The 22927-nt window shown below is 33.4% G+C and overlaps 1 protein-coding gene and 1 long non-coding RNA gene across 4 annotated transcripts in view; one reads left to right on the forward strand and one right to left on the reverse strand.

Annotated features, from left to right (window-relative positions):
• LOC116779668 (leucine-rich repeat-containing G-protein coupled receptor 5-like) overlaps positions 1–22927 on the forward strand; it is a 116813-nt gene that overhangs the window by 58691 nt on the left and 35195 nt on the right. For all 3 annotated transcript variants that reach the window (XM_032674062.2, XM_032674061.2, XM_061525967.1), the window contains one exon: positions 343–396. In XM_032674062.2, coding sequence (XP_032529953.2) covers positions 394–396 — 3 coding nt within the window. In that variant the 5' untranslated portion in view covers positions 343–393. The remainder of the gene's footprint in view (positions 1–342; positions 397–22927) is intronic.
• Positions 19770–22927, reverse strand: part of LOC133319925 (uncharacterized) — a 41872-nt gene continuing 38714 nt past the window's right edge. Inside the window, exons 2-3 of the long non-coding RNA XR_009753388.1 lie at positions 21458–21514; positions 19770–21283 (exon numbers count right to left, since the gene is read on the reverse strand). This is a non-coding gene — a long non-coding RNA (uncharacterized LOC133319925). The remainder of the gene's footprint in view (positions 21284–21457; positions 21515–22927) is intronic.

A 22927-nucleotide genomic window follows, 5' to 3' on the forward strand; every position in this document is an offset into this window, starting at 1 on the left:
TATTAATTTAATGTATAATAACCTAATTTAATATACTACGAAAAAATATATTCTCTTTCAAAATAAAATGTAATCAGTTAAGATAAACGACTATTTCTTTGGTCTTGTTGTCTATTTTCGAAGTAAATGTTAACATCTAATTTCATATCATTTACAATGCTCAGGTGTTACTATTCCAAGAGATTGCACAGACGAAACGATCCTTGTATTGACAAACCTTGTACAATTTGGACAATTGTTACCTACCATGAATATACCTACCATATATGTATTTGGAGTAAAACATTTTTCAATATAAAATACATACTGGAAAAATTGATAAACTTTTATTTATTGTTACAGAAAACTGATGTCTACATCAAGGACTGCAGCCTCTACAGCCTTCATAATTCAATGGTAAGTTAGTAACAACAAAATAAATATATATTATGGCACTATAAAATCGGTTGCATATAAAGTTCATGTAAAAAGTAAGAAGAAATCAACAATGGTCAATGTTGTCACCTACTCACGGTCCACCCCAACGATCACTCAAAACTAATCACGAAATTCCTGTAATACACACAAACTGAAGGGAATTCTCTCCATGGGGTATCATCGCTTTCCGACAAATAAAACGCTGTCTTTACGATGCTCGGGACATCCATCGAGACGCCAGCCATTCGAAATCGAACCAGCTAATTATTCGACGGGATTTCATTCCGCTGGAACGGGGAAACTTTCGGCATTCCCTAAAATTTGTCAATTACAAAAGGCCTTGCCATTTCGAAACAGACTAAAGTAGAATACGTAAATTAAAAGAGCCTCTTTTGTTCTCTTATATCGAACGGCTGAAGTTTTAGAATCTTGTTTTAGTCTCGTTATTGTTTGAATTTTCAGTTCCAGTCGAATAGCTGCGGCGCTTTCGCTAGGTAATTTCTTTTATTTTTAGCGGGAAATCTTAAGTGACGCACCTCAAAGGTAAGCTGCGAATAATAAACTCTAAAACAAAGGAATGAGAGGAAGCTGAGAATAATATTTACGCCGGACCCTCGGCCGGCGGAAACCGAACGTCGGGCTTTAATTTTCGAGTTTTTCCGGTTTTTTCCAAACAAACTTTGGGGTTTTCCTTCCTGGCTTCGAAATGCGAGTTTTGGACCTTGACGGTTATCTAAGTTCACGGTTTTATGTAGCCTCTTGTCTGAATTTATTATAATGTTTTACATAACGGATTGTAAACGGACTGGTATTGGGCTTTAGTATTCTTTATTCCTAAAAAGTATCCGCTTTCTTTAATAATTTGTAAAACAAAACGACTTTATGAGTTTTAAATAGGACAATAAGTTATTAAACTCACAAGAAATTGTATGAATAACTAATCTGACTAACATAAAACGATGAAGCAGTGAGACAACTGAAAATTGTTCTTAACGCGGAATTTGTTTCGGCGCTCTTCCACCCGGATTTCCCCTCACTCTGTTTACATACCATCGCAAATTCCATTGCTTTCGAGAAACCATCTAAAGCAGCTACAGCCCTACTTTAGATTTTATCTCCGTCAAGCAAATTGTAATAAATCTCCTTTCCTTATTCGTAACAATCGTATGCAGACTGGAGTAGGGATTCCTTTAGAATTAACAAAACTATAAAAAAGTATAGATTTTCTTTCAAATTGTTTATTACATAATAATTAAACTTTTATAAAGGTTCCTACCCTACTGTACCAAACGTAGACATTGGGGTCATTTTGACGCAGCACAGGTTTTTAATCATTCCTTATCAGGTTGATGAATGGACCGGCTTGGAGTTAACAAATATGAACTGATACAGCCGTGCCATCATCTATGTAATCTTTCCCAGTAATTTATTGTTTGTTAGTTTTATTAAACGCTTTGTGACAACCCTTAAACCACAAAAATATTTGACTATTATCAGTCTAAGGATTATCAGACTTGTTTCTAGGTGGAAAATAAGGAAAATAGAAATGGCGGTAATTTGTTGCGACATCGTTTTAGAACATTATGTTTTTCCTAAGAACTTGAAGATGGTCTTATCTTCCATGATTTAGATGAATAAACCGTAATCATTTGATTGCTATATCCAACGAGGACTTATACTGTCTGTCATTAAGGCTTGACCCTAAGGCTTCTATAGACCATTATTTGTACCAAACGAAATTTTCTAGATTGTACATTGCTAGAACGCTAGATTTACTTGTGCAGATTAAATTTATTAGTTCAAGTTTTGTTGATGAAATAACATAAGTTTTTCTGTCGAGATAAGTTTATTTGTAACAATTACTAGGGTATATAAAAGTGTATTTGAAATTTACAAACAGCAGTTTTAATGTAAGCATACAAAACATTGCAAATGAGCACATGATGGTACTCACGCGACACAATCCTACAGTTGTATTGTCTCACTAATATTGTCCAAAGAACACTTAAATTCACAAACAGTCCCCCCCTCACCGCCCCCCTCTATGTAACATCCGACTGTTTACTTCCCTCAGATACTCGCATTGTTAACTTTTGGAGAACAAATGAAGCCTTGCAGCTTTTAAAGCGAAAAATAGTAATTTCAATTCCTGTAAAAGAGTCAGTGTGTATGATTAATTTAAGTTTTTGAAGGGAAATATAATTTTAAGTACAACTTTTGTTTCAACTTTACGATCAATAGATAGCGTTTTGTCTTTCAGTATTAGTATAAGAACACTTTGCCACAAAAGTGAGTACTGTGGTAGAATCTCTTTCCCAAAATCACTTGCATTTTAGGTGCCGTCGAACTATAGCTAGACGTTATCAAATTGTCCATAAAAACGTCCTCATCCTTTCGTTAGGGACCGGAGCCCTCCGCTGGTATAAGTCGTCCCCTTGCCGCAATAGTCGTAAGTAACGTCAACTCGATCGATGTTTAAATGAAGCTTAGGAATCTCAGCATTGCCATATAACTCTATTAGAATGGACCTCATAAGAATGAAAAAATATAATATAAATTCATTTTAAAAGTAACCACGATATTAAATTTGTTTATTTTCAGATTTCCATATCTGGAGTTCCATGAATTTAACATTACCATCCATTGCGTGATTTAAATAATTAATTTTAATAAAATACCTCAATATTAATATTAATGATATTTCATCGAAAACTAATTGTACAAACATTAGCTTATAAGAGAACCACATCCTGAACATGCTCATGGGTATGCTTTTTTTTTAATGTTGCATCAAGAATACTTATTTCGCGATACATTTTCGTTTGTTTTTATTAAGACATCACTGCGAGCTTCATTAATTTCGTCATAATATACATACACGCAGAAATATTACTTCCACGTCTGAACATAGCAAAAGGAATTTTTATTTCTTAATACTTTGTATCCAATTGCAATGTTGTATATTGGCCGCGTCTGTTCGTACTTCTCCCTGTGGTCGGCCTCTAGGGAGCATGCATCTGCCGAAATAGCGCTCCCTAAGTTGCAACTTCTCGGCCCTCATGTGCTCCTGGTAATAGTACCCGATAATTTTGACCGTGGGTGCAATAAAATAGAAGTGTGTGTATGTATTTCGTAAATTTTAAATTCGGTAGTAATCTTGTTAATTATTTGTATTGTCTAAAATATAGTCTCGACACTAAACTATTAATAATCCATTTTATATAAACGTTATGAACTCATAAATTGTATTGTTTTAAGTTATTATTCAGTTTTATTTTGCCATCTCTAAAAATCTAAAAATAATATTAAGCAAATTAAAAAATATATTATTTAGTTAATTTTGGTTTCGATACACTGGTGTGTATGTGGGACATACCTTACAACTGATATATCCTACGCGTATTATTATAACGGAAAATATTTCTTTCTACATAATAAATGTAAACATGTTCCTACATATTAAATATGTTTTGTGCAAACTGCGTATACTCGGGGGAGCTGAATGCAAGGGTCATGCGTTCTTTACCTTTTTAACATCCCCTCGTACAATCTACCCCCAAAGTCCTTTACCTGACACATTGCGTGATTACACGCTACTATCGTATTATTAAAGGGTTTTAATGGTCTCATTGAGTCAAATACGAAAGACGTATTAACATTATATACGTGTAAATCAATCACTTACTAAAGTAAAAAGATCACGTCTCAAAAGTATTGAACTATTTAATCCTACCACGAAATATCGAGAAATAGTCTTGTTTAATAGGAATAAGAAAAACATTTTCATTTTTCAGCAACATTTTATACTTGGCAACATCACTCAGCCCATATTTGATCGTACTCCCTTATTTATTTAGTTGAAACTCTGCGAGAAACCTAAGACGGTCGAGTGAAGTTTCCTTAAGTACAACTTAAATCTCACCCTCTCTTATTTGAAGCTAGTTTTAACGTTTTCTATAGAACTTTCTTTATACGATTTGTTATATACGTATACTACACTTTACGTATTTCTTATAAATTAAACAAGATTTCAAAGTTTTTAGAAGATAGTTAAGGAACAGCATAGTTGGATCCTAACTAATCAGACGCCAACCGCATGTAATCAAACGCTAGCCAGCGAATTGTAATTTAATCAAAGTTTGGACAGCGCATCAGACAAGGTCTTTGATCGCATTGTTATTGTAATATCAACACGTGCATAAACGATACAAACGTTCATCCCTACGAGTAAACATTACTTTATAAACACACACCGGTGTGCGGTGTATCGAACCTCGTTTGTAGTTAATTGAATGAAGAATTGAGTTGGCTGAATGACTGGAAACACATTAAAAAAATGGAGGGAAATTAAAGTAGAACGCCACGGTTCGATTTACGTGAAAGGTTTTTTTTTTCATCAAACACATCGGTGGATCCTTTTGAATGTTTTATTGAGGCAAACTATGTTATGCGTGTCAGGACGGCGATATTGCTGGTGGCATAACAAGTTTTTCGCAATTTTTATGTTACACGGCTAGGAGCATAATGCTAAACCAATAATAGAATTGTTCTGTACAATGTATATCAATCATAACTAAACTCTCGTGTAACAAAAATAAATTGTTTCATTTGAGGTCAACGACTGGAAGATTTACAGACGTTGAACAGATGTGAACACAAGGTGCCAGTTGGATTTCATTCGAATGATTGACTTCATACCATAATCAAACCCATTCAGCTGTCGAAAGACCCTCATTTCAACACCGTAACGTTATTACTATAAACATAGTTCACCAAACAGAAAAATATCAATTATATGCACATTATACACAGTTGTAGGTGAAATGCTATGAAAGGAGCGCGGGTGTAGGTACATTAAATCTACGCTGAACCGTTTTGCCGTTATAAGCACAAAGCAAATAATGCGAATTCGGTGTACAATTAAGATCTAGTTGTAGATAAGCTGTTTAATCACAAAAACAATAGTTGAAATTCTCGATTAACTCCGCTATCGATTTGTTTTATACAATACACTAACAATGGAAAGATATGTAGGTGAACTTTCGCGATGCGCGGGGTCCATCGTCAGATTGTTATCTGTACAAAGCTAATCATAAAACGAATTACATTGCACGAAAAGAAAGTTCGACATCTGGGTCGCGTTCAAATCACCAGCGTTACATATCCCCACTGGTTGTTTTATATTTTAAAACAATGAAGCAATCTATGTACACTTTCGTTCTGCAATATTTTATTTCTATCACTTAATTATTCTCATTATATCTAACAAAGAGTGGAGCGTTCGTCTTTATTAATTTTTATTAGACTGTCGCTTTGTTTCCAAACATTAATTAAAAATATAATTTGCTTGTCATATTAGTCGGTTCCAGAGCTGTGTAAGATAATAAAATAAATAGAAACATGAGTCTGGCCGAATTCCAATTGCTATGGGAAGCATTGACCACAACCCTATTCATCACGGTCTAGGACAAGTTTCTGTTCCAATGAACTGAGAAAGATTTCTTTTTTTCTCTCTTTTGTTACCCCTCTGAACTGCAAGGCCCCCCAGTCCAGCCGCACTCCCAATTCGCAAGATTAAACTGTCAATTCGGATAGTTTTTATCCGTAGCCGATGTAAAGGAGGAAATTCAATAATTAATTGCAGATAGATTTCTGTTTCGCTTATATTCTCCTACAGTTTTTAATCATTGATGGGAACAGCTTTGTTCAGAAAAAAACAGTTGCGTTCGCAATTTTCTAACAACGCTAGAAATGCTACGTTTTTTTTTTTACAATAAAAATTACGAATAAATATTGTATTTTGGAATCGCATTCACCAGAACGATAGATATAAAGTTCTTACCAATCAAATTAATACCAACCATTTGTTGTGACTAGGGCCCCCTTCGTTACATCTTAGCTACTCGTAATTTAGGGTTCCGCAGCTGCTTCTCCTGTAATGCTGATTGTATTAGGGACAACACTTGCCATTTTTATCGTAATTGCAATCAGTTCGATATTCGTTTAATTGTAATGCCCGTGTCATAAGAAGTTGCTTTCATTTCAATAGTCTTTATAGTAAGTGGTTAATTTTATGACACATAATATACAATCTCTTTGAAATTTATTAAAAAAAAATACACATTTTCTAAGATTAAAAAAAGAAACTAAAAACGAATGATGTAATTAAATTCGCACTTTAAAGTTACATTTTAAATGATATGAACTATTTATGTGGATCGAAGGTCTGCGCCTCATTTTTAAACTAGAATATCTTTTTGTAATTCATTATCCTTTCTCTATAGTCGAGGACGCGGACGGAGCAACAAAAGAAAAATTATGAGTCAGGTATTAGCTCCATTCATCCCGAGTAACAGATGAATTACAATATATTAAAACGCAACCCGCGTGGAATCTTCTCAGCATCCCTGCCCGGGATGAATGCTTCCGTGTCATTGTATGGAGAAAATTATTGGACATTGTTTATTAATAAATTAATTCGCAAAACAAATTAACAACATGTTAAGAGTTATTCATATATATTAAGAATCGATTGCGAAAAGTGACTAATAATATCTTAGTAATATCAAATTAATCTAACTCGAATCGCTACCTTAACGTCTTTATATCGAACAACATTATTATATTAGTTCGAAATCAAAACTAATAAAACTTTAATTTAATTAGTACCCGACCTTAGCAAACATTTACTATTTCAGTTTACCATTACACAGCTAGTTGGAATTAACTGACGCTTAATTGAAACTAAGACGGATAAAAAACCTGCGGCAGCTGATAAGCGCGGCATCATCCCTCCTAAACAATGGCTTAAACTTTAGTTAAGGCAACTCCGGTTCGTTTTTAACGATTTACACAAGTTCCGGCGTAATCTTCGCTTGTTTTAAGATGAAATGTCTTCGGCTAAAAGAATTTGTGTCACCGTTGGGAACAAGAGATTATAAAACAATATATATTTTACACGTAACGCTATACAAGATGTATTGTTAAATAATATTATTTGATATATTAGGTCATGTTTTATTCAGTGGCACATATAACACTACGTAAGATCCGCGGATTATAGCTATTCATATCCGTAAGTTACACAACAGTGGTCGTGTGCTAATCAAACGGAAACTTCTATTTATCTGGCCACGTGGACATTATGTGATAATAGCATATATTACAGTCCCGTACCCACGGGCCCCCAACATTGAGATCCACGTGTACCTATTGTGCTCTCTACATTTCACACGTCCTGTCAAATGCCTTTATTGTGGTTCGATTGAATCAGAGATAAATAATTGTCCACTTAATATTCAATTGGTTTTTGTTGATAGACAGATGTTAAATAAGTATTTATTTGGGACCTTAATAATTTGCGGTGTCTTATTGTACTGAGGTACATTTTGTTTTATATGAAAGCCTCTACGCTAAGTGATGCGAATTAAAACAGACTAGCAACCCGGCTGGTTTTGGATGTCGGTTAACTGGATTTTTTTTCTATTCGTCCTGTCACTTAACTTGATTGGTCGCGTATTTCATCCTGACATTTGATGTTTTTATATGCCTATTCGACGATTACCTAAAGTGATCGACTCTTACTTTTGTGAGAACTCGTAAATATTTGAGAGGATGTTTTAATATAGGTTTATGTGTCCTAAACAGACGTACAGCTAAAGGATATTATTCATTCACCGACACGGTACTAAATGTTTCTTTTATATCTTGTGGAAGACATTATACCTTTATGATGGAAACATAAAACGCAAATATATCTCAGGCAGAATGTTCAAGTTTCTTACGTAAATTACACTTGAGTGTTTCAAACGTTTCGTCCTAAGCATATAAAATATTTTTAAAACGGCCACCATTGAAGTCATGTTTGCTTTCAACTTCCACTAAAACGCAACTTGTAAGGGAACGCCACTGTCAATACATTTGAATCCTTTTTGTATCGGGTGTACAAACAGTTTATTCATGGCAAATATTGAATATTTTGCTGTGGAACATTTTCGCTGGAAGCCTCACTACAAACAAAATTTATGAATTAAGGTGAGGCTTAACGTTCACGTTATTAAAGTTACGTGACAAACAATTTGGGTATATTCAAAGCGCGAGATAATAGGCTGTACTGGGACCGTGCGTTTGCCACCATCGTCTTCATTTCTACCTACCATCAGATGGAATGACAGTCAAGCACTCCAGGTTATATTAGTAAAACATGTTGCTGCCGGTATAAAAAATACACATTCCATTCCAATTAGGGCTTTAAATCTCCTCAGGAACGTTCGTTCGACAGTTATTATAGAGCAGCGCGTGCGTGTGTCGGAGTGTATTTATTATTCGATTATCACCACGAAAGGTTTCCGTATCACAATGGTAGCCCTTCGAATATGTGATTACGTAGTTAGAACACCCCTCCTACATATTATGCTTTAATAGTTTCATTTGTATTCCAAATTGTTTCATATTTATTTTGTTTTAATTACATTGAAATAATTTACAACGTTGTTTACCGAAACCTTATCATCCTTTACATCTATGATTCATTTATAATAAAGTATAGAGTGAATTTAAAATGCTTTGTTGTTAATTAATACATTTTAAACTTTAAAGAACTTTCAGCTACTGAAGCACCTAGATTGCCATATCCGCATATTACGGGTTCGAATCCTGTTCGTGTAGGTGAATTTTTCATTCAATATTTTCTATATCAATTTAAATTCATGAATAAAGACTTGCATACATTCAGTGTGAAAAAAAATGTTGAATAATTTTAAATAATAATAAAGTTTTATACAAACAAAATACGAACTAATAGAAATTTAAATAAGACTATAGCTGAATGGTTAAAAAAACCGGAACGCGAGAATCCGATGGTTTTAAGTTTGGTTTCTAATGTCGATGAATTTTTTACTCTTTATTTTTAAATTTAAATTTTATTGGAATCACTAATCCAATATTGCCATAACGTTAAAAACATAATTGTAGGTATAAACAAAACAATTTAGCACTGCTATGTACGTTAGAAAGAAATTACTTTAACCAAACCATATACTTAATACAAGAACCATACAAGTGTGGTTTGCAATTAGACCAGAGTAGCACTTGCTGTATCTAGAATATTCTATTTTAGTTGCACTATCATTAGGAAATAAATAAATGATTTCGGTAACGTTATTTTCCTTACTTAGCAACAATACTTTAAAATATATATTGCAACGGACAGAACAAAAAAGTATTTTACTCTCTCCGAATTGTCTAGAATAGAAAAGAATACGTAAGTTTTTCTAGAAGACTACCGTTTCGTTGCTTTGGATTGTATACAGTTGTGAGTTTAGTTTAGTTAAACTAACTTTAAACAAAAATGCAACTTCGTTGTTCTCATGAGAGTGACATACGTATAAAAATATTGTATCGTTGACTTGTTTACTTAAGAGCAAACATAAACAAAGCCTTAAACTTGAAGTATGCTTGAGTTTTTTAATAAAGCGAAATTTAAACCGGCTTATATTATAAAATAAAATAATACTTGCTTACAATAATAATTTCAAATGTTGAAACAATTTGCTTTTTCCTTCGTACTTACTTCAACCTCATAAAGTGATTCTAGGTCAGGCGTATTTTTTCACTCAGTGATTAAAATAAATGAGAACAGAGAGCACATCATAATACAAAAAGTGATTGTGCTTTAAATATATTGCTTTGCTTTCTATTATTGTATGACTACATGTCCATTTATAGTGGTATCAATGAATTCAAGACCTCTATCTGCCAATCACTCGTATAAAACATGCAGCGCTACACGAAAAGGCCCATAATTATTATATAAAGATATAATATATTTTTATATGCAATAAATGCCCCATTGACGACTGATCTTTTAAAATATCGCTTTTCAACCTTACTATACAAGTATAGTCCATTCGGAGTTCCACGGAATCTTGACTGTCAAGTTCCGGGACGTCTCCACCTTTTGAATTTCAACGATATTTTAATGGCCACTATCGGTACCGATTTCTTTCTTTTTTCTACTTTCGCGCTTGAGCTTTGACAGAGCTCGATATTGCTTCGCCTCGGCTTTTTATTTACGGTCTGAATCGTAAATAGAGTGCGGTGTTTACTCCCAATGAGCTTTTAATTTATATTTTTTTTAGTGCTTTCAGTGTTTTTCTATGTTAAAACGTACAAGAGCGTTTTCAACGAGTGTTAGGTGCGCAACTCCTAATTGCGACATAGAGTATATAAATATTAAAAAATTGACTATGAAATGTGAAAGACTGGAGCAAGTGTTTCCGAACTTTGACTTTAAACTCACATCAAAAACTCCGCCTTAATCACTAAGGAGTGAGTCACACTCTTATGACAGGACACAAGAAATAATCTTTTTATTATAGTCAAATAAAAATAATATAATTCTAGACGTGATGTCAATCGCTTGGCCATGGTAAATTGATAATAAATTATAACTCATTATAAAATTTAGAGTTTTCAATAATAATTCCACTAAACATTAGTGTATGTGTAATCTTATACATTCCTATCTAAACATAACCAATTTAGTGCATCAATTATTTGAATTAAGCGAACAGAACCGGGCGAGCTTTATTCAACGAATGCTAAACGTATTTCGGTTTTAATTGCTATTGTACCATTAAACTGTTGTAACATTTCATCCAAATTATCGAGACCTGCATTTATTAATGCTTATTTCGGCTATCCGCTGTTTTGAATACCATCAACGCTGGTCATGTTATACTCAATATTTCTACCATTGAATAGACTATGACCTGTCACCGACACACCACCTGCCTGTACATTGATCATTGAAACGGCATTCGAGTTGTTTCGCAATTATTTTCAAATCTAGACCGAAGAGACTTCACAAAACCATTATTAACGTTTACATATAAATCAATGCTAAAATGTTTTATGTTTCAATCCAACCGACCTGAAATTTAACATCGATATCATATTTTTTTAACGAAGCACCGAATCAACCGTGGCAAAAACGCTGAATGTTAATTTATATTGATTGTATTGCTTAATGGTTTATACTTGTGAACACAAATACACCACGTCGATTTCATTAAAGTAGTCAATACAAACAACTCACTCGGTCCCCAATCATACTATTTCAATATTTGTGAAGACAACACCGTCATTGTACTATACAAATGGCTTCGACTCCTTCACAAACATTCTATCGTTTGGATTGACTTTATTTAATTCAACGCTGTGTGAATATATTTGTTAATAGTTTACGTCCACATCTATGTTACAAATGATATTAGTGTCTCGTTTGTGGACTGAGATGTTAAAGTTACATTAAATGAGATAGTTTTTGACTGGTGCTGAATAAAACGAGTCGAACGCCTTAAACCTCTGCTAAGTAAGAGCGGAACTCCGCTTTCATAAACAGTTAGCACATTAATCATTTCGTAATACCGAACGTTCGATCCAAGTTTCGAGTTTCGCTAACGACTGTGCGAGAGACTCCGTGGCCAGTCCATTATTTTCGAAAAGGGGAATTCTATTTTTCATTTTCTCCTCACTTTTGGCCATAAAGTCTGATGTATGATTAAAGTTCTCCGCGAGTTTGCGTCTCGCTAAAGACTGTTGTATGTTTGTGTTGTTTTTTTTTAATATATTGCACCGAGTGCTTCGCTCTCAATTTCATTTATTCTAAAAATGTTTTCTAAAAATCCCAAAATAAACTTCGATATTTTTCCTAATTGGGTCATATACTCAAGCTTAATTTTTTATAAATAAGATGAAAATATATTATTTTTGTACATTTTAATAAAATTTTATACGTATAAAAATATATGAAAGATAAAAAAAAGTATAAATCTCACAATCCATATCTATTAAAAATATTCTTAGAATGTTATTTAAATATTAATAAAAGCTTTAATAAACCTCTCGTAAAAATCAACACTATCCAGCGATCATACGAGTAACAGTCGATTTATGATAAAAAAACATTATCTGAACCCTCCACAAAACTCGGGAAGCGTTTTAGTGTACTGGTTCTAGGCCATAAACTAATGTCATTCGCTGTGTTATATGCCTCCGTGGAAACGGCGAGATCCCCGCTCTATAAATTTTTCATGAAGTGGCCATTCCTTCGCAAGTGTACCGGAGAGGTGATTGAAAAACACGTTCAGTGATATTGCGCCTTGATTGGGCGGGGCTCCTCGGCTCCTCGGCTATCAAAGTGATCCAGATACTGTTTGTGTTTGAGTGCGAGCCGACCATTCGACATTTGAAATTGAAATTAGAATCCAAATCATTATTGTTTCACTCTTGATCTTTTTCCTCAAAAGTATCAATCACGATGATATGGAAATTTAATTTAACTCTAGACATTCCTTCAACCAGAACCTCCGCAATAAATAATTCTATCGTCTAGTATTTCTAAAGAATATTAAGTGGATGTATCTACGTTTCACACCTTAATGAATAGAGAGGTAAATTGCATTTGGTCTCGGCGAAACTAAAACTTTTCAACATTATGTTAATAAGCAAATCCGTCTAGACGGCGAAAACTAAGACGATGTTAAAAGAAAAATCTTTACATATGTTGTAAACTCAGGAATATACAACAAACACATGAGAACATATATCTTAAGAGGTAGGTATAGCGTTACACAGTACACTCGAACCATCCTATTTCAAATAAATCCCTGGATTTCCAAGTCGCGCGCCAAACTTCGGATTTACCAAATCAAACTGTAATGACTCGGAATAAAATAGAATTTTGTGCTTCACGTTTCGACATTCACTTGATAAAGCAGATAGATATTTTAGTTAACCGAATATCCGCGCACAAACTCATTTTAAAGTATGATTAATAAAATAAAATTTAAACGTAATCAACCATCTTTATGACATTAGTTTATTTAGTGATGTGATCAATTGAGATCTTAAACCTTCGCGAGTATTCATTTAAATGAAACTAATGTTATCGGATTACTACGTTTTATTTTGACAGGAGAATGTCTCATCTCGTCTGCCCGAGGTTACGGTTGCTGCAGAGTAACCGAAACATCGGGACTATGTTTTAAAAGTAATAAAATAACGCGTAGTAATCCGAAAATGTTAGTTTCATTTAGATGTGATTAATTGGCAAATTTTATTTCAGACATCAAATCCTTCGATGCCTCTCTTTGTTGCGTCAGTTGATTTCGCTATCAGTTCTTATATTCCTATAGAGAATTACACGTAAACATTTAACAGAAAAATGTGGTATTTTTATAAAAAGTAATATAATAATAACGAATGAATCATAATATTATGTTTCTGTTTTTTTTTAATGAACATAATAGTAAATAAATCCAGACAAGTATAAACAAAAATATTTTAATAAATTTTCCTTAAAACGCACCTTCCATTTCCTGAGATGAGATTCTTGCAATGGTAATAACTGCTTAAAGCTAATTCGTTAAAAGGATCCGCTTGGGCATTCGGTTCTCATTAAGATAATCTGAAGAGACGCCGTCCTTTCGGATATAAATTAATAGCCGAAGACACCTGCACTTAGGAAGAAACGAACAAACTTGAATTTACTGGATGGAATCTAACAATGGGACGTAGCTCCAGTCGTCTAGCTTCTTATAAAGAATGAAGGATAGTGTTACGAAAATTAATTGTAATTGAAATCCACAAAATACAGTTTGAAGATGTTCTGGTTGGAATGTTATAATTATATCTGGGGTTTAGAAAAAAGTTTGGTCTCACCCAAACGCAGGGGGAAGATGAAGACGTATTATAATTTACATTAGCATAGGAATCAATTCCACTATGTCCACTTGCACAGTTGGCGGTGCTGATTGAATAATCAATGGGCATGCAAATGAGGGCGGCAACAGGCTGTACCACCCTGTTTTTGGGCCTTAAGTCTGGGAGATTGCAATGAGAACAAACGGAATATTTAAATGCCGGCTTTAATGATAAAACCTATACCTATATACCGATATGTTTATATACGAATATCGAACTCAGCTGGTTCATATCAACAAATGTTTCCGATTCCTAAATCGGTCATTTTCATTTCATCACAATTTAATGTGTTTGGAAAACGCATCCAAGAAGTTTGTTTTATATTCTCTCTCGAGACAGAAAATATAATGAAAACATTTCCACTAATGAAGATTTTATGCAAAAGTTTCTTCAAACGGGAAGTGCGATTCAATTCCTTTTTAAAACGTTTTTTCGTTAACAATGACCAACGGACCTCGCTCTAATTGAAACAAAACCCATTATTAGCGGGACCGGAAAAAACGACTCCTATTTTCTGGAGCGTTTACAATAAACCTGTTAGGACTCGTTCGTTGAGATTAAAAACCAGTTCCGAGAGGATTTTGAGTGAGATTACGAATGGTAGTTGAGTATTGTTACCAAGTTGATCCTTGCGATTCCTGTTCGCTGGGGCCGTCGTCCACGCGACTGCCTCAATCATTTTACCCCCGGGATTAAACAATGTCCTATTACGCTCTTTGTGCCTTTAAATGGTTTCATTGCCTCTTTTTAGTCGGAACTAATAAAATGTTCTGTTTCTGTAAAGGTTTTTAATTATTGAAATTATACTTGAACATTATTAAAAAAAATATTATTTAACAATATTTTCAGATATGAAACGGTCTTAGTACAGTTTTTTCAACAAGTGTTTAAGTAATGTAGTAAAAAATATGAAAAGGCTTTATTTCCTGAGGCATTCAGAATGCACGGCGAATCGTCGACCGGAAGAATTGTAACTGCTGCTTTCTTTAACGTTCCGTTGATCTTTTCAAGGAAATATTTGTGTTACGCTCCGTAGACGTAGGATCTTGATGAAATAAATTAAAACATAGATTTAATAATGTCAACAAAATAACTCACAAATTACATAAGTAGGTATCTACTATCCATGGAATATCTGTTTGCTATATTATGTGTCATATCTTTGTTTTAATTGTGTAGGACATAAAACCTTATATGTTCCTCAAAATTTGTATTATGTGAATATTTTTGCTTCATTTACTTCTAATCCGTACCGTCAACCTTCAACCCCCAACCCTCAATTAGATCAACATTATTTACGTTACAAATTGATTTATATCATCAGCTTAAACAGAAATATCAAGGGAACAATTAATTAATTAATTAAGGCCTTAAAATTCCTTTGTTAGCAAAAAGTGGTATTTTAAATTGGTTAAATAATATCTTTATTGAAAAATCCGAGATTGTTCATATTATTTTTATCAATATGTTTTAGTTAGTATATATTTTAAGAAACAATAATTCTATAGCGACCGACACACGATCATCGACAATGTTAATTGATCGTAATTGTGCCAGATGACAGTATCGCTCCAATTCACTCGTGTCAACTAATTTATAATCATAGTTTACTTATTACAGTCTCTAGCAATATATTTATCTATCAAGTAAAATGCTTTATTTAGAGCATTTTCATCTCAGTGATGTCAGTTTGACTTGACTTGAATCTAATAATAATGCAAGACCACAAAGGGGGAGTTGGATGGTAATAAAATGAATGGTGACGTCCTCAGAATCCAGTAACTGATGGAATACATCAGCCGCACTCCGGCGACACTCGCACTTATCCTGAATGTTTTTATTCAGGGAAATATTTCACTTGACACCTGCATGGCCCCGACACTCTAGAGCTATCTAGCTGTCGGCGACACTCCAAACGGACTTTACTGTTGGCTAAACTTTTACCGGCTTCCTGTACATAAATTTGTTCCAAAATACAGAAGCTTTTTATATTTTTAATGAATCATATGCAGACTTATATATAATATATGCAAGTATTGAAGTATGATACCTAACATTTCGTGAAATTCTAAGTTTCACGACATTTTGGTTAAAACATTTATTTACTACTAAGATATATAATTTGTTCAACTCATTACCTCATAATCATTGTGCTTTATCTGATTTATTATAAATACGTTTAAGGAAAAGAAACAGCATTAAAGTCGAAATAGCTGACTTCCTATGATTCATTGTAATGATATATTTTTACGATCCAATTCCGACATAACAAAGGGTGGCGAAAGATGTCGCAGGCTACGTAGCTTATAGCTATAACGTGCAAATCTTGGTGGAGAGCAAACACGCCGTGCCCGCAGGCCGGCTCAAATATTTGACCTTCCATTATTGACCCCACACCTTGTGGAGCTGATGTAGGGCAAGGGTTACGCCATAACTCTAATATCAATTTTATTACATCAAGAGTCCATTACCCTTATAATACAATTACTAAATATTAAACATCTTTGCTCTCTGAAATTCTCTTCACCTCTTTGTAAGTTGTTCCCGTTACATTTCTAAACTATTTCTTTCAAAATATTTCGTTTAAATAAACTTAATTCTTTACTCTTTCCCGAGCTCTCCCGTGTTCAACTTGGACTGCTCGCAATAAGTAAAGGAATTAAAAGACTTCTTTAGGAAACTTAAACTTTCTATTTATGTATAACAACCTTGGCCCGCGTGTGGTTAATCGGTTTAAAAATGCTCGCTAATGCATCGTGAAGTTTCTTCAACCAAATTGTATGTTACGGTTAGCGTTGTACAAAACAAATTGAAGGAATCTTAAAATTTATGTAAACAGTTGTTTATTTATGTTAAAACAGTGATTCTAATGAACACATTATCCATAATATGTAGGTGGATGCGTCCGACCAAGTTACCGGTAACTTTAACGAAGTTGTGATGCTCTTGATTTAGAACGTGTCCTAAGCTGTTGAAAGCTTGTAGCATTTGGGATGACCACAAAACTTTGTTTGTTAACTTAAGAGTATACGGCGCGGAGAGAGTGACAATCCTGTTACCAATAATTAGATCCCGTGGAAATGAAACCGGGACACTTTAAAACTCAGTGTATGTAGTTCAATTGAAATATTTAACCTTAAAATGTCGCTCATCTTTTACCTTGCTCATTAAAGGCGCATATCTGACAAAAACTTCCTGTGTCCCTTCACGAGGTGTTGTAGTGAAGATATTTTGTGTTTCAGGACAATTGGTAAGAATTTAAGTTACATACTTTGTCACATCCGATATTTTACCGGAATACAATGAAATCGTATTAATTTTGACTCCAAAAACATGCTCATTCTAAAATAATTCGTGATACTCGTCTTGTTTCAATTAATTAGTAAAATTAACGCTATATTATCTTTATCACTAGATCCAAAATTTCGTTAAGTAATCTTGAACCCTATCTCGGTAATTTGATTCAATGGTCGTGAAAATTATCTCTATTTACCTGATCCTCTTACTCCGATTATTCTTCAATTTCAAGTTAAAATTCATTAAATACAATTCTGACTAATTTCAACGAAGTTTACTCTAAGTAATAACCTTAGAAGCTCGATTTGTTTTCCTTCCATCTATTCTGATGGATTCGGTTACTTACGCTCTGCTCTCATACACACAGTAAGTCCTTAAGGATTCAGAGTGAGTTCAGCTCGAGGTGAAGCTTTACGAATGTTATTTGTAGAATTTTAGTAGTGGCTTATGATCAAATCTCACTGATTAGAAATCTTGATTGCCATATCTAAGATATTTGATTAATTTGTTCAATTAACGTTCTAGTATCGGGGTTACTTGGGCTTTATCGAGTTGGTATTGAATGCGAGTGTTTTGTAGTAAGGGTATTAGGGATCAAGTTTATAGTCGGCTCGATGTCCGCTCCCGATCGTCACGCGATAGCACTAAGGGACTGAGGGTTGATTTTTAATGAGGGGTCCGACGCTAGGATTAGGTGAAGATGTAATTTCGCCAAAGTTTTAGGTCAATGTTATATATGGAAAAGCTTTTAAACTGCATGGAAAAAAAAACCACTTCTGATAAATACTTAACATCTTTCTACTGCAATTCTAAAAGACCAGAGTATAACACATATATGAGTTATAATTTTATTAGAGAACATGTTTTAATGTACAAGTTTTGCAAAGTAAAGAGAATGAAAACTTTGACAACATCTCGAAACAGAAAAATCGACGTCACTACAGACTTTCTTAACAATATTGTGTGGATTAATAATTAACAGTTCGGCTCAAGCTGCATCGCGGCAGAACTATAACTAACTGCGACTAACTTTCAGACCAGAACTAACTAAGTTACTCTGTTCCGCGACCAAACAATGTGACGATGACGTTATATCATATTATGTGGTTTCCCTTGCGTTTTCAGTTTTAATTAGACGCCGCATATCTTTGTACGAATGTCACGACTCTCTGAATTCTCCTTACACCATTTAAATAAAACATTTCTGGAAAAGATTATATGATTCTTTCAGTCTTAACATTGTTTATACGACTACAATTGAAAGTTTGAATGAAACTGGGTCAAAGTCGATACCAATTCCTAACACCAACCTACATAATAGATGTATTAGGTTTTGGCAAGTGTTCACTACATTACCAGGTAGCAAGAACTCGTAAGTAAAATAAACGAATTTGTGCCAGCTATTTGTCTTAACATTCAAAGAACGAAATTTGATTCTTTGTCAAGATAAATATGTACGGGGGAAGAAAATTGTTACGAATATGAATCAAACATTTATAGGTGAAATTATGTGTACACGTACATTGTGTATTGTAAGCCATTCATTTCTAACGTGTATTCAAATACAATATGATGAAGTTAAATTTATGTAGCCGTCGTATAGTCGTCTAACTGAAATAACAATGGGATTAAGTTCGTGTTTTACGCAAACCGAATTCCAGCAGTAAATCAAGCGTTCCCAAAGTTTACCGAGCACCGTTCCGATTTATATCGTAGTAAGACGTCGCATTTCAACGTATCTCTCTATCGCTTAATGAAACTTAAGAGAATACTTGCCGGATCCAATATGGCGTCAGCAAAGTCTCCGGATTTATTCCCGTCTAGATACAATCGCGATACGCTCTCACCACACGTAATTTAACTTCCCCGATGTGGATTTATTCGGGTATCAAAAAGAAATTATAAGGATATTGCCGCAAGAATTGGTCGCATAGTGTTCACTGGTATTACCTTAATAGTGGCTCGGATTTCCTTGTGTACGATCTATTTTATTATATGACTTCTTTTTATCTTTTTTTTACGTGTAACTCGTCTTTTTACAGCTAATATCTAAAGCAGCTTTGTTTAAGCTCTTATAAAACACGTTTTGTAGCCCAATTACATTTTGTTTAACCATGTTTATTTTAATATAACATACATAAAGATAATAAATATAATTTAGAATATACATAAATCAAAAATTTATTAATAAAACGTAATAGACATACAATACTGGCATATAATAATAGTTACCAATTTAGAAATAAGCAATTAGTGTCATGAATGTTGGTGATTATAATTAAATATTTGTTTTAATTTATATATAAATCATCCGAAAATGATATCTGCTTTCAAGACGACGACAATCCACATTTCCATTCCAATCCTTCCATTTGAATGATCTTATTTTAACGGATTATATATCACATATTTTTTTATAAACACATTACATTTTAAATTCATGAAATGTATTATATTATAATGTTAATAGCAATATCAGTTGCGTGTTATTATGTTATTTATCGAATAATATTTTTTGCTTAAATTATAGTTAAAAATTTAAAATAAATAGAGTTCTATTTTGTTCGTAATCTCGTATTAAAGATGCATGGAAACCATGTTTTATAAATTTAGAAGTCTTTCATTAGGAGTACAATCTAACAGCCACTGGTTCAACGCAATATTTCTTTGGACATTTTCAAACTATAAAATGCAGCGCAATACCAGTAACTTGAAGTGTTATAAAATTCTTAGGAGAACTCCTTCAGTTTTAAGATTTAAACTTTTTACTGGCTCTGGAAATGCTAACAGCATACATGAATGATGAGACTGGATGAAACAGTGAAAAATTGTCTACGGAAAGACTGACAAGCTTTATACCATATTATGAAATACTATTTGAATTCTTCTCTAAACTTTACTTCTATAAGATTTTTATTTCTAGTTCCGCTACATTGTAAACAAATTAAAAGAAAATACTATATCAGTTGTGACTTACATAAAAGAGATGAGTTGATATTTATAAAAAAGCATAACTAACTGTTTGAAGAGAATTACAGATATAGGAATCGGAAAAAGACATTTATAAGGACCGTTTGGTCATTCAAATACAAGTAAAAATGTTCTCGAGTAACCATATTATACAATATAGTAGTATGCACACGAACAAAGCACATGTCCAATAATTCTACACGCCGGAGTTCCAATGGTAAGCCAACGGAAAATAGCTTCTGAGGATCTGAAATGTACGTTAAATGTACCTACGACTAGTTTTCATGAACTTTTGGCGAGAGTTCAAGACAAGAGGCTTTAAAACTTTGTAAGTTATTCTAAGACGTTAATCGAATGTATTATTGAACGGAATTATGATATTACTAATGATAACGAGTCAACCAACTGTATTCAAAAGGTAATATTCTGTCATATTGGACGGAGACCTATTGTTAATAAGAAAAAAATAATACTCTACCCTTATAGCCAGCTTGAATGTCACACAATTTAAGAGGCGTTTCAAGTTTTTCATTGATAAATCTTCACAAATTATGGTATTCACACAGGTTGAATTTGAGACAGCACATGCATACTCGTCGCAGCAGAGTTTTCCTTGACTGTGATCACGATAGTAATTTATTATTTTATTTCTGTGCGATTTTTTTCCCCCAAGAAAGTAATGGATGATCCTCGCTGCATGTATCCCTGGTACATTAACATGCAATTTCATTAGATGCGCCCCAGTCAGGATGATAAATCGAAGTGCGAGGATCGAGGCTAATGATGGCTGTAGTGGCTGGCTGAGAGATGTGGATCAAGACGTGGAAGTCTCCTGGAGAAAAGAAAAGCAAAAGAACTAACCAATTTAATTTCTTTACACAGAATCGCTTCTTCAAAAGCAGCTTGATAACTTTTTAGTCGGTTTACAATCGACGTTTATTCATTGATCGTTTTGTTTCATTCAACTATTTGAACGTAATAATAACAATAAATGCAGAGAACTTACAGGTTATTGGGTAGTCGTGAAAGGTAATTTTCCGACTCCTCTCTGACGCGCAATTATCTGCAATCAATCGGACAAAGGGAACGAACGACATTATTTCTCTTACTGCTAGTAATTTATCACGGAAATAAATTATTTCGTCTGCACTGTTTACGTTCTTCTTTACGGAAAAATAAATATTTTACTACATCGAATATGTTATAAAATGAGAAAGTCATCATATCAAAACATTTCAAAATCGGATTCAGTAATGACTAATAGTAGTTATATAAAATTTTACAAACAAAACAATATTCCACAAATGTTCGTGTTAATTGACAAAAGGACAGCATTATTAAAACCTAACCTTATATAAAATATATTATATATTTTTCCTTCTGTACAGGGTTTATGGATAACTGGATATAGTTCTATAATCACTTTATTATTAATGTTGTGTTCTGCACATGCTATAGTATGTATCTTTAAAGTTATGTTGAATCTCAAAGAAACGACGGATCGCTTTGTAACAGCGACGAAGTTCTACAACTTTAATAGGTTTTGATGGAATACTAATGTATTGTAGTAGTGAAGGTATTGTTTCCTGAAGATTTTGTTTGTTTTGAGATTTTATTTACAGCTATACATGTTATTATCGTTTTATAAAAAAATTGTTGGCCAAAAAAGATATTGTTAGAAATTCTTTTACCTCGATATTTTCCATAAAGGAATTACTTTCAATATCAACATAAGAATTCTTTCCTCGGGACCAACTTATCAAAATAAGATATGAGGTCGTTTGTGAAAGTGTGACAGGAACATCAGACAAATAAATACGAGATTCCTCAAAATTAAAAAGCTACGAAAAGTAAAACTGACGTCCAAATTTGTAATTGTAATTTAAACTCTGAATATTATTTTAAATTGGAAAACATAAAACTATTTAGTAACGATTGTTTAATTACTGCTCCAGTCAATAGATGTTTCCCATTTTGTAATTAATATCATAATATTAAATTTGTTGGTTTACACTGGGAGCCGTATGAATAATGAACCACAGTTCACTGTTTGTCCATATTATTTTATAGCTTGATTCGACTGATGAAAATTTTACGTTTATTTATTTGGACATAAATTAATGATTCACTCCTTGATAGAACCTTTCAGCTTTAACGTATAGATGTAAGTGGACTATAAACTTAATTAAATATTTCATCCAAACGCTGGATCACATTCAAATTCAAAGATAACATTAGAATATCTCTTACATTGAATACATTAATTTAAATTTTATTCATTAAAGGAGCGCAGGTCATTGGATCTGAGAGATTTATAGGCAGCGGCGTATCGGACTAGATACGGTTAATTAAAACTATCGCAGTCCAGACGATTTATAAACAGTTTTCAGATATGTGGACACTTGTGACTTTTTTATCTATAATTGAAAATTTAATTACATAAGGTTATGGGAATATAAAGTCTATCTTGAATATA

Source organism: Danaus plexippus, chromosome 2 (genome assembly GCF_018135715.1).
Source record: "Danaus plexippus chromosome 2, MEX_DaPlex, whole genome shotgun sequence".
In the NCBI taxonomy this organism is placed as follows: Eukaryota; Metazoa; Arthropoda; class Insecta; order Lepidoptera; family Nymphalidae; genus Danaus; species Danaus plexippus.